Below are 16,263 nucleotides of genomic sequence, written 5' to 3'. Positions count from 1 at the left end.
CTGCCATGGCTAGCCAATACCCTCCTAGTACATGATGCATGTGACCCTCTCCCTGCATGGCTAATCCCAGCATGACTAGGTGTATAGGCTTCGGCCTGAGATGCACCTAGGTCCCTCCCTAACCCGGACCCCTCCAAAATACATATAGTTTTAGTTAGGTTAGGAAAAAAAAGAAAAAAATCTAAACTACTTAAGTATTTTATTTTATAAACAGTTGTCATATTTAACTTATCTTTTGCATAGTTATCTATCAAAATACTTCCACCCCCCTCGAATGGTAGACTTCTGTACTCTGTCCAACTCTTCTTCCATACCATCCTTTGTATACTGTATATTCCTACACAATTAATGCATGTACTTACATCCCACATGTCTGTGCCCAGGGTTTCCCCTGTGTCTATGCAGGTTTTACCTGCCCAAACTTAACAGAGTTTTAAGCTAGTTTTAAGATAGGGGAGTTAGTCATGGTGCCAATCGCTACCATGGCTAGCCAATCCCCATACCCTTCCCTGCATGGCTAATCCCAGCATGACTCGCCACATAAACTTCGGCCTAAGATGCACTTAAATCACTCCCTGTTACAAATAAACTTAAGTTTTAGTTAGGTTACTGAAAAAAAACTCATTCCTGCCGCTATACTCTTCTCTAGTGTCAAAGGCCAGTGAATGTATGGTGTAGGAATATAATCTAAAAAAAAAACTACTTAATAGAGGCTCATCAACCCAGGAACACTTTAGGCTCTGAAGAAAAAAAAAAAAGATTTGTAAGGAGAGGGTGGTCCAGTCCACGGCCTTAGAAACCTAAGGTCCAGTCACCAAGCCCTTGGTCAATTATACAATATTGTAGTTATTAACTAACTTTAATACTCAGAGTTATCGCGGGTGGAAGCTTCAGAGAGAATTGTGGCGAATGAAAAGAAGTAGGAACGTTTTCCTTGAGTGGTTCCAGAGGGAGTGGAATGGGCTGGATGAATTAATTCTATTGGTGATAAATAAAAGGAATCTGTCGAGAATAAAAGCTTATTAAGAGGGGTGTGTGAAAGGGGAGGACTTCTTGTCACTAGGTGAAACCCCAATTGCGAGCGGAACATATTATAATATAATATAATATAATCTCGAAACGTTATGCTTATATTGGTTGTACCATAGAAAAGAGAGGGAGGGTTGTACCGAAGGCTTACCGATTCCGACGAGCTTGTTTTGATTTGGGAAGTTAGTAAACAAAAGCAATTTGTTTCAAAAAGGTCTCTTCGGATTTATATAAGGTTTTACGTGGTAATAAATTTGCAGGGAATATGTACCCTGCCAACGGTAAATATTATAAACGTACATGTAGTTTGTTTGTATCATCAAGTAAATTGTGTGTTCAATTGTTTATTTTTGTTATTATTTCTATACACGAGTGCGGGCGCGGTGTTGTATGTTTGATTTGATGGGTAGATGGCATTAGCTGTGTAAAAGAACTACTTAAAAGTTATTAAAATGTAGCTTACCTAACCAACAGCTCTTACTATTTACAATTTGTTAGGTTAGTTATATTAAACATACTTTAAATTGTGCGATTGGTCGGTCATATTCGCTTGCTGCATAACAAATTGTATACATGGTTAGGGTAGGTCAGCTGCATAGATATAATGCTAACACTTAACTAAGCATCCGCCCTATTTTACTGTACTTTATATGTAGCCAATGTAACCTAACCAACCATTCATATGATTTACACTGTGCGTCAAACAACTCCTAGCAAGAGCAACCTCACAAGGGAGAGATGTGACTTTGCCTGCTGCTGGAATACTGCTGAGGGAAGGGGAACCCAAGGGGTGATAGAGCATGTCTCATACACTACAGAATAACTGAAAACACTGACTTAGCTGATTACATTGTTTTTTCTACTCGTCTTCTGCAATTTTTGCAATACTGTTCATCTGTTGACGCTAGTGCACTTTCATCGCTGTTAACACATCCAATACTGCCTAAATTTACTATTTCTTTGTCAATCTCAAAGTTAAACGCACATTGGTGTTGATATAATCATTCTTTGATTTCTTTACGTTATCATACAAGGGCTTCCCAATCATATTCTCTCCTAGAATTGAAAATATCTTCTCAGAGATGTTTCACACCATCAAGAGGATATGTATCATTTCTGGGTGCAACTTGCCCTTTTACTCTAACCCAGGCTCTGTAAGAGATTCAGGTCAGGATGATAAGGTGCCAGCCAAAGTGCTACATAACCATGCTGACCCAGTAACTTGTCTACACAGTACTGAACTCGCTGAGGCTTGTTCAGCTTCACAAGTTCCTAAAGCTGTGGTCTGAACATGTCAGTTGCAAAGCCACAGCTGAATTCCATTTTTCTTATAATTTGCCGTCAGCCGCGGTCTCGTGTTCAAGATCGGGCGCAGGTCCTAGCGAGGTGGCTGGCTTTCTTAGCGTTTTCTGCTCCGGGAGGGCGCCAGGCTAGCTCGGTGTCTAACGGTGTGATGGTCGTGGGTTCGTTGCCCCAGCGTGGTCCGCTAGAACCGTCGGCGGTGGTGAAATTTGTTTCCTGATTGGGTTGGGTTGTTTAAGTTAATTTACATACACTGTTTTGGTTGTTCTACGGGTCGCACGGGGGGTGCGGGGTGGACTTTTTATTGTTCACGATTGACACTGGTTCATTACATTGGGCGCGAGGTTTACTCGGCGGTACATGACTGCCAATGGGGCGTCGGAACACGTAGAAGTTTTGATTACACTATGATTACAATTACACTTGATAAAACGGCACTCTGTGGTGCTTTTAAGTACCTACACAATTACACTGCACACGTTATCTGAGAGGGGCACCTGCGTGCCTCTACGTGCGTTTACTTAAGTCCTCACGCCAGTTGCAGTCGAGGGAGAGCGTTCAATTAGCATCGGCTAATTTCGTAATCTGTAATTGGCGACGCGCGGGCCCACCTGTGTGGACCGCGGCTCGCTACTAAATTAAAACACGTTTAATCTTGAAGGTAGCCTGTGCCTGTGCACTAGGCGATTAAATAAAGTTCTGGGGTGGCGGGAGACGGCCCGTACCGAATACTGCACGGCCCCACGTAATGCTTTGTGTGGGGCGTGTTAAATTGATGCGGCTGGGTTAGGCCCTACACCGGAAAAAGGACCGGGCGCACACGGGGAGTATTAAAAAGAGGTTTTGGTGGTGACTATAATTACCAGATGGACGTTCGGTGAAACAAAGAGATGCTGGTTCCCCGTGGGACGTGCGTCCGTCCCGGTCCGCGAGTCGCGCTGTACTGGCGTGCAGCCCTGGCGCGAGGGGAGGGGTAAGCTCCCTGTGGCGCCAGAGTTTCTAAAGTTCCATTATTTGTAAAAATCTATATAATTAATTAAATTTAAGTGGCTCTAAATTCACATAATAAAACATAATGATTAATCTAATATCTATATATGTTATAGAAATGACATTTAATAAGTTTGTCTAAAATAAGTTTGAATATTAGAGTCAAGCTGGAGACTGTCTGTTTCTTGAAAACTACTCCAGTGGCGAACGATAATGCTAATTTGGGGTGGTTTGAATTACGTCACACGTTTCCCTACTGAAATTAGGCTGAAGGCCGCAAGGGTTGCACTCACAGTTGTTTCAGCAGAAAACTACACGTGAGTGAGCCGGGCACTCCTACGTCGCACTTTATTAATTAGGGGCTTTTGTTTGTTTTTGATTACGTTATTATTGCGTGGGGAATTTTGTAGGCACGGTGAGTGCATTGCATGCGTAATTAGAAATGGTTCGCTATTCTCTACCTTGGGGCTGCAGTCCGCTCACTTGACTTGGGTGGGCCATGGCTAGGGGTGCTTTCCGTTAGCGGAGCCGAGTACTGGCGGGTGCAGGTCGGGCTTTGGGGTGGCCTTCGGCCGTACGATGTCAAATTTTATCCTGGGACCTTACTTATTTGAACTTTTTAGTACCTATGCCACATTATCCATTTGAGGAAAATTTGTAATCAGCTTGTCCATCATTAATTTATTGTTCATAGTTGAAGCACCTTTTAAACCTACTAATGTGCCTTTACTATCCCGCAAAAATGCATTTTAAAATTTCTTCTAGTTTCTGAAATATTTTAATACTGCTAGCTTAACCAAGAACCAACCTTTTACACGATTTTACCACATTTTAAATGCCATTGACCAAACTTAATCAACGTTTCTCACACAAATTTATAGAACTTAAATATCTTAGAGCTCAGTTGTCATAAAAATGGTTGCTTAACCTCATTGGTGTCTGCTTCCGTCTTTTGTTAAGCGACTTCTGAGAAATAAGGCAAATACAGTAATTACTTCAGTGAAAAAATGTTTAGGTGAGGTGAGCTTATTTATAATATGTAAAAAAAATTATTTTTTCAATTATTTTATGGTCATTTTTATGTATTATTAATGTTGCTAACCTAACTATCCTTTCACTTTAGTTAATATTTATTTCCAAGAGCTGCTACTCTGAGGTGTTAAATACCGAATCTAAAAAATCATTCGTTGTTTGTCATTGTGTGTGAATTCTCCTGCAGATCAGCTGTCGTACTTCTTGTTCGAACTGCAAGAGAAGGCAGCCGTCAGGATCCAGTCGACGTGGCGAGGCTGTCGGGTGAGGAGGCAGATCGCAGAGTCCCGGGAAGCCGTCAGACGTGACCGGGCGGCACGGAGACTACAGCGAGCCGTGCGCGACTGGGCCCACACGCGCGAGTTGCACGAAGCCGTGCCGACTGCCGGCTTCGAGAGGATCAGCGAAGACACCCTGCAGGAACTCCAACGAGAAATCGGAACGTAAGAGGAGTGGACCTTTTAACATTCAAAGTATCTACTCAATTTAATCTAAATTTTTTCTCAAATCCAAATCTTGTATTTGATTATTGCAAGAGTTCCTCGAATCTAATTAAAGAACTTATGTGTCATAAATTAAATAAGTCATATGAGTGCATAGTAAAAATACATATTTAAGTATTAAGGATACATTTAAGTAAACCTATTTACTTTCATTTTTAGGATATACCTAAATCAATTTCTTTTTGTGTCAGAAACTTTCTTTGAAATGTTAAACAGACATTCCCATAGGGTTGTACCTGGTATCAGATACTGAAATCTCTTTAATAGCTTCTGTTCGGTGTAACTAATAGAGTTTTTTTCCAACTACACAGTTGCTAGTGTTTGAATTTCTGAATTTTACCTTTTTTTAATATTTTTCTTCAAATCATTTTCCTTGAATATAAAATCTTTTAAGTACCGTAAAATGAGATGAATAGGATCAATGTGGTGTATAGGATCAAAACTTCATTGTAAGATGAAAAAAATTGGGACATGAATAATAATGGCAACAGAAAATAATTACAATTAGTTAGTGTTTATGCTTTGTTTACATGACATTTGAAGTGTATGAATGTTTTGCATGTTCGCAGCACTTCACACAACAGCCATCTGAAATTTGAGGTTAAGTCAATCAAGTTTGTGAGTGTACGAAAACTTCATGTGTAGTATATATGACGAGTTATAACTTTGTATTTGTATTTGGATATATTATTCAGGTATGTATTTAGATTTATTTGATGTTAACATTTCTATTTTAGTGATGAAATAAATGATTTTGGAACTAATTTTATATTTCTATGCATTGTGTTTTAGACTTGGAAGTGAATAGGATCACTACAAGTTTGAAATGCCCCGTGAGTATATTCCAAATCCAGGAGGAAAGGTGTATCGTGAACCAGATCTTGATGTCATTCAAAGAGCAAGAAAGGATGTGTATAACCATGGAGTAAGAATTAGACAAGCAAGTAAGAAGTATGGAATTCCCTACACTGTTCTGCAGAGACACTTGAAGGGTAAAGTTAAACACATTGGTGGTCAGACTGTGTTAAGCGAACATGAAGAAAAATTGCTTGTTGAAAAACTCTTAGTATGTGCAGAATGGGGATATCCTTTAGACTTGTATGGTTTGCAGCTTATCGTTAAAAGTTATTTAGAAAATACCTGTGGAAGCAGGTAAAAGTGTCCAGTGTCCGATACCAGTATCAGATGAAGATTATGAACCAGAAGTACCAGAAGAAGCATACTCTGAGAACACACAAGATGTTGCCTTTCCAGAAAAAAGAAACAACACTGCAGATGACAGCTCTGATGACAGCTTTTCCGATGGTTCCATTGAAAGTCAAGAGCTTGAGGAATCAAAAGTGACACAGTTTGGAAGGACATTTAACAACATAGAGCCTGTATCGGAAGATGACATTCACGTTAAGGACTGGGTTCTTGTAGGATTCGCTGCAGAAACTGGAAGCAAACCAGGACCCAGCAAACTTCTGTATTACATAAGTCAAGTTGTGCAGAAACTCGACTGTGAAACCTTTGAAGCAAGTTTTCTAAGATTCAAACAAACACGAGATTTTTCGGGACATATATATGTGTTTCCAGCTGTGTTGGACTTTTCCAGTTTTACCTTCAGCCAGGTCAGAACCAGAAGTTATCCGGAGAGGCCAGCTCAAGTTCAAATTTAACCACAACTCAATTTCATGAAATGCTGCTAAAATTATAACTTAAGTTCAAATCATTAGTGGTTAGTTATACAGGACCATACAGTATGTATTATAATTTTGTGGTGCTTTTCTGTTGTTTTAGAAGAGACTATACTTGTACCGGGTAATATATAAGATATTCAAGAATAGTTACAGGTATGTTCATTAAAATAAAAACATTTTATGCCTAATCTATGTATTATTACAAATAATGTGAAAAATCTTATTGAAAAAAAAATTATAAAAAAAAATTTTACATGGCTGTTTTATTAAAAATTGTTAGTTGCAAGAAAAACACTGATCCTTTTCACACCACAGGCTCTACAAAAAGGATCATGCATACATTTCAGTGAGTGATCCTATTCACCCCATATTTGGGGTGAATAGGATCACACAATATTTATAGTTTTTTTGCAAAAACCATTAGACATAATAGAACATGACTAAACCACTAGAAACTATGGATAAAGACTCAAGTTTTGAATGGATAAAAACATTTTTTTATTTCATATTTCCCATTGACATTCCAATGTGAATTTTCAAACTGATCCTATTCACCTCATTTTACGGTACTTAAGAATTTTTACCAGCCCCTTCCTATTCATAAAAAAATAATAATAGTGTGTTGCAATTGTCTGCTCTGCTTGCCTCCAATTACCATTACCATACACCTATATATATAAAACAATATTGTTTTATAACAATAATATACAATTAGTAAAAAATAGTGATATACATAAATATTTAACAAGAAACGCTGATAAATTACATAATGTACAGCATAGAACCAAAAAATATACACTAAATCCATTTTATATGGGCATGAAATTAATTAACAAACTCCCAAAAAGTATTATGGAAAATAGTAATAACCATACATTTGCATCTCAACTTAAAACCTTTTTACTACAAAAAGCTTACTACTCATTAGAAGAATTCTTTGATAAATAGTATTTTATTTTATTTTTGTATCATGTAAATATGTATTTCTGTATTGTTGTATTTTAGTGATGTTTGCTATATGTAATGTGTTTTTATAAATTGTTTATTTGTCTATGATCATATGTGTAACATATATATATATATATATATATATATATATATATGTGTGTGTGTTTCATTGTTGTTTTTTTAATGATGTTTGTTATATATATTGTGCTTTTAAACTGACAACTTCTATCTGTTTGAATTTGTTTAAATATGTATTTGTTTTATATGTAATACTTATGTAGTATTTTATTGCGGTTCTCTAATGATATATGTATGTGAAATGTGGTTCTGCAAATTGACAACTTCTTCCCATCTGCTTGGGTTGTATAGAAGGCCATAATAAATAAATAAATAAATAAATAAATAAATAAATAAATAAATCATGATGATTGTTTTGTGCTGAAGCAGTTTTCGTGTGATGCAAAATACATAAGTTGATACCAGTCTTTTAGGCATAGTAAACCATTTTACCAGAATTCCTGGCAGTTTTTTATTTTTAAAACGATCTAGCAAATCTATCCTTGCAAAGAAATACTTCATAGCTTGTGCAGTATTTAGTCATTTAGGAATATTGAGCTAAAAGATCACGTTCAATCTTCTCTTGTGTGATACGAGCACAGTGTTTCAGTCCGTCAGTCACCACTCGTGCCATACTGACAGCTTGCATCACTTAAAATTACCAACTATTCTAGGAAATTAATTTTGTTATATTTATGTTAGTAAAAAAAAGTTCAAGCTTTCTAACCATGTAGCATAGCATACTTGTATGCAGCAACAAAAATACGTTTACTAAAAAATTTTCATTGTGTTACAAAATGTCAGTCTGGCTCAATAAACAGTGCATTATTTGAAAGTTTTTAAAGTCTTTAACGTGTCACAAGAATGAAATATTGGTTTTATAATGTCAGTGTTTAAGGTTCAGAGCTTCCATTCTGTGCCATGCTATTTCCCTAAGTACTGTATCTCAGCACTGGTGTGTCCTGGGGTAATATTTCTGCCTCGTGTAAGGGGCCCACGTTGGTATCAGACTGCTCGCTGACCACCAAGGTGATCCGGGTTGGATTGGGAGTCACACCCTGACTTTCCGCTTGTGGGAAACAGGGCGGAATTTGTCGTGAGCCATAGGTAGCCTATTCCGTTAACGCTCCATTCTCATCTCAGCCAACCCTTGTCGTCTCCAATGACCACAAATTCGATGAGACACTGAACCCTGATTTATTCTGCATCACGCCTGAACAAGTCTCAAGGAGCACCACCTCCTGAAGGAAAAAATAAATATGGAAGTAAAACTGTGTAAACCCACTAGCACAGCTCATTGTGGCACCAGACGAGTTCTTCGCTGGAGAATAGCGTAAGCTCAGCCGGACCGCTGTGGTGTACGAGTGTGGTACGTGGTGATAGTAGAAATGATGAACCATGCCTTTGCTGTAGGTTTCAGGAGGACAATGCCTCACCGTTCCAAGCCACGTTTTGTCGACCTAGTGGGTTTTCTGATTAACTCAATGGATGCACCTTTCATGCCTGGCCCAAACTATGCTCCACCGCCTTTGTATCACAGGGGCGTGTCGTATAGAGAGCCAGTACGGAAGAAACAAATAATTATTCATTATTAACATTATACAGCTACAGGATGTTTGCTAATTGTGGGGCGTAAATTTAATGGGTGGCAAGAATTGCCAAAACAAGTTACATTTGCTAAGGAAAATATGTATAAACAAACAAAATACTTTAAAGTTACGGGTGCCACTTTGGTGGGCTTCAGTAGAATACTCCACTGGCTCCGCGGGAGACCAGGCTAGGAGCTGGATTCGAATATTTAGTTAGTCAAATGCACTAGCAACCAGTTGTCTGGTGTGTAGGACAGTGGATGATTGGTTGTGGTATGTTTACACGTTGGGCTTTGGGCGACTAGCGCAGTGTTGACTCTTGACTGTCATTGAGTACAATGGTGCTATTACAGATTTGACAAACATCAGTAGCACTGCAGACTTATCATTCTCAGAGATTGCCTATGTTTTATTGGTGTACGACCAGGCTAATAACATTGTAGCAAGATTGGTGCTTATTTACCAAGGGCGCTTTAACAACCAGTGTGTACGGAAGAGGTAGATCTTTGCATTTTTTAACCGGTCACTGGAACCAGTGACTGGGAGTTTCATACCACGAAGGGTGATGTACATCAAAGTACATATGTCTAACTCTGAACGTCTGCACTTCGCTTATTGCTGCTTCCCACAAAGTATTTGAGCACTCCACTGAAGCCCATCAAATAAAATTTGTGTCTGCACCTGTAAAATTTCAGGTTTTCATTTATAATTTGTGTTCTCTAAGAAAAGTTGCTTGTTGTTTTGGCGTTGCCTTCCTCCCATTAAATTTCAGCTCTGCAATTTGCGAACAATCGGTACATCATGAGGTTAATGCTGTTAATGAAAGCATTTTAAGAACAAGCAAAAATGCTTCAGTTCAGTACTTAAAATACATATATTTTTCAGGTGGGATGCCAAGTATGGCAAGGTGAAATTTGAAACGTTTGAACAAGTTGAAAGCCAGCACAATCACGTGCAGTCACTGCTTAAGGAATTTTATTCCGCTGCCGCCACGAGGAGATTAGAAGACCAGAACACAGAGACAACTTGTGCCAACATAGAAGCTACTGTTCATTTGCTTCAGAGTGAGTATTATCAGGGATGTACACAGGGGAATGATGGGGAAGACATATCCCCCCATCCTTTTTTCATCCCTAAATGAATTCCTTCATACACTTCTGTTAGATATTTATTATTTTTTATAAATACATAATTTAACTTCGAAAAAAAAATTCTATGTGAATAGTGCAAAAGTAATTTTTTCTACCTTGAATACGTTCGTCAAAATTTGCTAGGTTTTGTCTTGTACTTTTATGATTATCTTCCTTCGCTAATATTAGCCATCACGTATTTATTTTATAACATGACCATTCAGAAGTGGAAACATTCTTCTGTGTACGTACCTATGACAGCCATTTCTGATAGGGAATCCTGTCATTTATAGATGCATTTTTTTTACTGTAATGGTTTTTTTTTACAATATAATATTTTGCTTCAATTCACATTAAATATTTATTGTTTTCAATCCCTTGAATGGAAAGTGATGTCATAACTTCAGCCTCAAAGGATTAAATTCTTCAAATCCATCTTAACATTTTGTTGTGAATACTATTTTTTTTTTTTTATTATTTGCAGTGGAATGTGTATATTTTTAGCTATTTAATGTGTCCTTGAATTAAGTAAATAATTTTGTTGAATTTTTCGAAGATATATTTGGTAAAAAAATATATATGAAAATTGTAAACCATAAGTATGTTACTTTAAAAACAGTATATAAATTTCAATGTTCAAGAAGTAGTTCTAAAAATTTTTACCTTAGTGGAACAAATAAAACATATTGGAACAACTTAAAGAAAGTAAATGTGTTTATCACAACTAACAGATTTATTAAAATAGTTCAAGTACTTAAAAATTGTGATAATGCCTGAGCCACTAATGCCAATTCTTATGATAATTGGACACATAAAATAAATATATATTTTTCATTTTTTGTTTAATAAAATTTATATTTTTTAAATGAGATGTGAAGATCTTGCTTAGAATCTATATCTATACTAATATTATAAAGCTGAAGAGTTTGTTTGTTTGTTCGTTTGAAAGCGCTAATCTCAGGAACCACTGGTCCGATTTGAAAAATTCTTTCAGTATTGGATAGTACATTTATCGAGGAAGGCTATAGGCTATATTATATTATCAATAACATTAGGGATCCTTACTAAAAGTCCAATTTAGAATCAAATGTGTTGGAGGGGGTTAGATACAACATGCAGTACACGTACAAAGTGTGTGTTGACAATGCCGCAGGCACTAGAAGATTATTTCCTATTGCCTATTAACATTGTTGCCACGCAATAGATGCCTTATCATTCTTAATTTTCCCATACAAGTAAAAAAACACCCGTGTGATATTAACAACGAAGCAATCAGTACCCTCATAAGAGTTCAATTAGTATTTAAATACTTTTTATCACTTTAAATCACAAACCTACACTTTATTTTTCCTCTCTCTGTGTGTAATTTGTTTTTTTATTGCCTTTTTTCAAGTATATATATTTTACAGACTTGAAACTTCACAGTAATGTTCCTTATGTTACGCAGGATGACATTTTCCGAAAATTAGATCCCATGGGTGGTTAAAACCAGGCAACAGTGGGTACTTTGTCTGCATGAGAACAGGATTTTGCATTGCTCATGCCTTCTGCGTCTCCATGGCAACGGGCATCGCGCGGCAGTGGCGTACCCACAAGGAGGGGCATGTATAATGAGCGGCGCAAGAGTGATCTGCCTGTAGACTGCTGTAGCGAAGTACGGTTACATCAGTTGTACGTTGCGTGCACGAGTCGAAAACCATCGGTGCTATTAATTTTCTCTCCGGTACATTATACAGCATTGTAATAAATTTTCACTGAATTTTTTTTATTTACCATTACTGTAAATGGGAGATGTGGCTTAATTTTTTTCCATTAGTATAGCCGTGCCAAGCCGGGTCGGGCAGCTAGTAATTAGTAAAGGCAAAGATTTTTTTCTGAACCTTTGATTCCAAAAGTTGTCAGGTGATTGTCAACCGGCGACAGGAGACAAAGACGCACATTTTTTTTTTCCAGACTCCCCGGACTTGACACGGTGTCGTAACGTGGACTTGTCAATGTATTGCTGTCGGCCGCTGCAAGACGCCGCTGCTGCGAGACTGTCCCACAAGCAGCAGTTGAACAGGCTGCGAAGTCCGTGGTGGAAGAAACTGTGAAACTCATCTCGTGCCCGAGAGAATGCGTGACCTTGCCGCTCCAGATTTGTCTGTCTTTTATGTTCGTTGTCTCCATTACGTTCATTAGACTGTGTTCAAAACTGTGTTTCATGGAACGGAGCCTGTGAACCATAACAAATTGTGGATATGTGTGAATAGAAATGTCAGATTTCACAGTTTAACAGCGAAGGCTTAGGCTTAGTGGGTCAAGCATCCAATTCCAATACCCTCACAGCAGCTATCAGTCTAGCAAGTGAATGCATGTGCATAGTTTTTCTTGCAAGATTACGGTAATGAAACAATTTTTGGTTTATTTATTTTAATTTATTTATAAAATTTATATAATTATAAAATACTTGGTTATTAGCATATGTATTATGAACATATATACTTTGTATTATAAACCAAGTAGTTAATTTAAAACATAGTATATGTGTATCCTAAACAATTTTTAAGGTTGCTATACAAATTTAATGTAAAAATTGCCTAGCCTAGTTATCTTTTGTAGTATGCCTACAGTTTTGTATTAAAAATACATCTCATTTTGTTAACATCTTTTATTCATATTCTTCTTTTCTATAAAATTTGCAAATACCACACTGGTTCAATGTAAAACTTGCTTGTTCCATAGCTTTATGATGTCTGACGTAAAAAAAAAAAGCTCCACGGAATGTATTGAAAAAATTAGTCAATAGGCCTGCCAAGCCTTAACCCTGATAGAGTGCTATAGTGTAAATAGTGGTTGAACCACAACCCACAGCCAACTTTGTGGTGAACTGTAGACATATCGTTAGTGAGGCATAAAGGTTTGAGGTGCATGCCATCCAGTGACGGCTCCAGCTGGTGACCTAACATTTTGTCTTTTTATAAATAAACATAATTTATATTAAACATCAGGTTCATTTTGAAAACTATAAGAAAAGTAAATCTTATTTTCATTACAAACTGTAATCGTCTACCCTTCTGAGAAGGGCAGTTTGTGATGAAATGACTATACATTCGCCTGCAGATTTGTAACATTTTACATTATGTACGAGTTGTGTTGTAATATTCACCTTAGATATTAACACAAGTTTAATCCTAACAATTAATTTTGTGATGTTTATAGGTATTAAAGTGTATTTTGTTGACATACAATTATGCATTTATAATCATTTTAATTATATTAATATATTATACTATACATATTGAGACAGCCAGAAAGCAACAAAACTTATTATTTTGCATCTGTATTTGAAAAATTTCCTGGACCACCCTCTGGTAAAGCCCGGACTCTCAAAACTGAGCATCAAACATCTGCGGTACAAACCGGGCCTGCCCAAAAATAAATCCTGGAGCCACTCCTGATGCTATCACTTCTAAGGCATTGAATTAAATTCCTGAAGCACCAGGATTTAAATCCCGGTTGAAACGTGTGTGGTTTTCATCACAATCTAAAATCACAGAGGAGTTTCAAAGGCCTTCCTACAAAAGTGCAAGTCAAATTAAATTTGGTAAACAAAATGCCTGAAACCACAAGATTAGGCAAAATTATTTAATAAATAATTCAAAGAAAACCATGCCAAAATAATCTCCTGAAAGATAAACTGTTTGTACTCATGAAATAAATACATTATATTTATAGGCACATAATGCCGAAGTGAATTAACGACAATTCACACCAAAAGACGTCAGTGTAAGATTGAATATTCACAAGGGCCGTCGAAGACAATTTGACTTAGTTCCAAAACAAATCATTTACCAAAAACGTATTCTGGTTGTTTGACATAATAGACCGCCAAAATCACTGTGCACGTTTGTTAGTATATGTACTTCAGTCTGTCGTAAAGTTTGGGTACAGAGTGTGTTTGTGCGAATTTTTCCCATGCATGTGGTTCTGTTGCCCCAGACAGCACACAGATTTGCACTTTCGAGCAGTGATAAACCTATAGTTTATGCCTCTACATAATAAAGCACACGTTTGCACATATGTATGTACACATCAATCTTGTACTAACAGTACAATAATTATAATGTCTAGTGAAATTTTGGTAAAAGAATTCATAATTTTAGTTCCACCTCTTTGTAATTCTTTTTTCTTTTTGAGATACGTCCATCACACAGACAAATTGCATTACTTTACTGAAGGCCTTTGCTAGTAAAGCATTAAATTTAATAATAAATACATAGTACTTTACAACCTCTGTTTGCTAACAATGAAACAGTTTACGCTCTGGTGATATTGTAGTAAAAGGTTGAAAATAACAACAATAATTTATTTAATTTCAGAATTATTTTAGTTAATTTAATTTTGAGGTCATAATAATTGGAGTTTATGGTTGCAACATAGTTGCTCTATTAATGTAACACTTCTTTTAATTACCTACTAAGTATAAATTTTAAATTGTTCACACACAAATCAATGCAAGTTTTGTAAAATATTCTGTTCAAACACACAAATATATATACAAACAATCAAGTGCTGAATCAATTCAGCTCGATATATTTGTTCATAAATCACAAAGTTTCTGTGGTTATTAACTATGAGGGTTTGGAAATGTTTCCGGCCTAACATACGGAACAATGTGGGTACATTTACCAGTGTGTGTGCAGAATAGTGTGTAAAACTATGAACAATTCCTGTTTATATTTACAATATCACACACAAAGAATCAAAAGTACACAACTCAACAATTGTATGGTTTAAACTTTTTTCTTCATGATTTTCAATGATTAATCATGGTGTGAAACATAATTTTGAACATAACTTCAAAGATTCCAAACATAAACACAGTGTTTGTTATATTAAAATGAGTTATCACAGTATGGGTTGCAATTTGGCCTAAGTGAACTCAAGGTAAGTGATTCTATTGGTCTGTCCACCTTGGCCATGAGAAAGGCTTGCACAAGGTGTGATAAGATTGGTAGCAAGTGGTATGGGAAGGTGGAGATCTGATAGAAGGTTTCAGAGGTGCAGGAAGATAAACTTCAGAAATGGAAAACAGAAAATAGAACAATTTTTACAGTGAAACTTCATTATAAAGTACCTCACTATAAAGGATTTTTCATTTTAAAGTATATACGATTTCAGGGCCATACAAGATGTTATACATTTAGTAACAGTTAAGTACAAAGTACTTTTATTATTAAATACATAGGTGGGTTTTTACAGGTACGTTGTAATGAGATTTCACTGTATTAAAATAGAAGGAGAATGGAACCAACGAACATGTATTAGCGAGAAAAGTGAGTTTGGAAGGAAGGTAAGATAAACTGCTTGCTTTCAGGCAAGAACACTCTTTTGCACTGACATTGCACTGACGGATACTAGTTCAGATTAGCAATACACTCAACTGACCAAACCTAAAACCCTAAAAGCCCGTCTTCAATAGTCTGAACCCGTAGGCGGTCCATGACCTTATCCTAATGTGAATGTCGTCACACTGTCTCACAGAAAACAGCCCTGTCTACAATTACAATGCCCATTTCTAGAGTAGTCACCAGAGTGCAGTAAATATAGAGCACCGTAATAGTTTTTCAGTGGTTTTTGTTTACTACCTATTTTCATGCTTTGTAAATGTATACACACCTAAGATTTAAATACTTAGCCAACTTGTGGGATTTGTGAAAGGTCAATAACATTTATTTATTCTGTAAGGCAAAATTTAACTCTAATAATGCCCGTTACTTTATTTACCTTTGGAAATGGCAACCGAAAACAGCAAATATCATAAGTGTTCATTCTTCTATGCTACCAAAGAACAAAAACTTCAAGATGACCAATGTATTTACACCATTGCCAGCACCCAGTAGCGGATCCAGAGGGGGGGCTAAGGGGCTCAAGCCCCCTCCAAAAGCATCTGGGTCCACTATTGTTTTAGTGTTTGCCTTGATAAAGCCTAGCCTCAGCTGGGTCAAGCCCCTCCCAA

General features: G+C 36.8%; 1 protein-coding gene across 1 annotated transcript; it reads left to right on the top strand.

Annotated features, from left to right (window-relative positions):
* The first annotated feature begins 1,164 nt into the window (after window positions 1-1,164).
* LOC134533828 (IQ calmodulin-binding motif-containing protein 1-like) lies at window positions 1,165-14,534 on the top strand. The gene is made up of 4 exons (XM_063371510.1): window positions 1,165-1,310; window positions 4,541-4,796; window positions 10,018-10,196; window positions 12,216-14,534. The coding sequence occupies exons 1-4, from the start codon at window positions 1,295-1,297 to the stop codon at window positions 12,353-12,355; spliced, it is 591 nt and encodes a 196-aa protein (XP_063227580.1). The 5' UTR covers window positions 1,165-1,294; the 3' UTR covers window positions 12,356-14,534.
* Window positions 14,535-16,263: the final 1,729 nt, after the last annotated feature.

This window comes from Bacillus rossius, chromosome 7 (assembly GCF_032445375.1).
Source record: "Bacillus rossius redtenbacheri isolate Brsri chromosome 7, Brsri_v3, whole genome shotgun sequence".
Classification (NCBI taxonomy): domain Eukaryota; kingdom Metazoa; phylum Arthropoda; class Insecta; order Phasmatodea; family Bacillidae; genus Bacillus; species Bacillus rossius.
This window is presented reverse-complemented; position numbering and strand designations above follow the sequence as displayed.

What these genes read in the sequence shown, in the direction of transcription:
- LOC134533828 (XM_063371510.1), top strand. An exon ending in CTCCAACGAGAAATCGGAAC is followed by an intron (nt 4,797 to 10,017) that starts GTAAGAGGAGTG and finishes TATATTTTTCAG; the next exon opens with GTGGGATGCCAAGTATGGCA. An exon ending in TACTGTTCATTTGCTTCAGA is followed by an intron (nt 10,197 to 12,215) that starts GTGAGTATTATC and finishes TTTTTTTTCCAG; the next exon opens with ACTCCCCGGACTTGACACGG.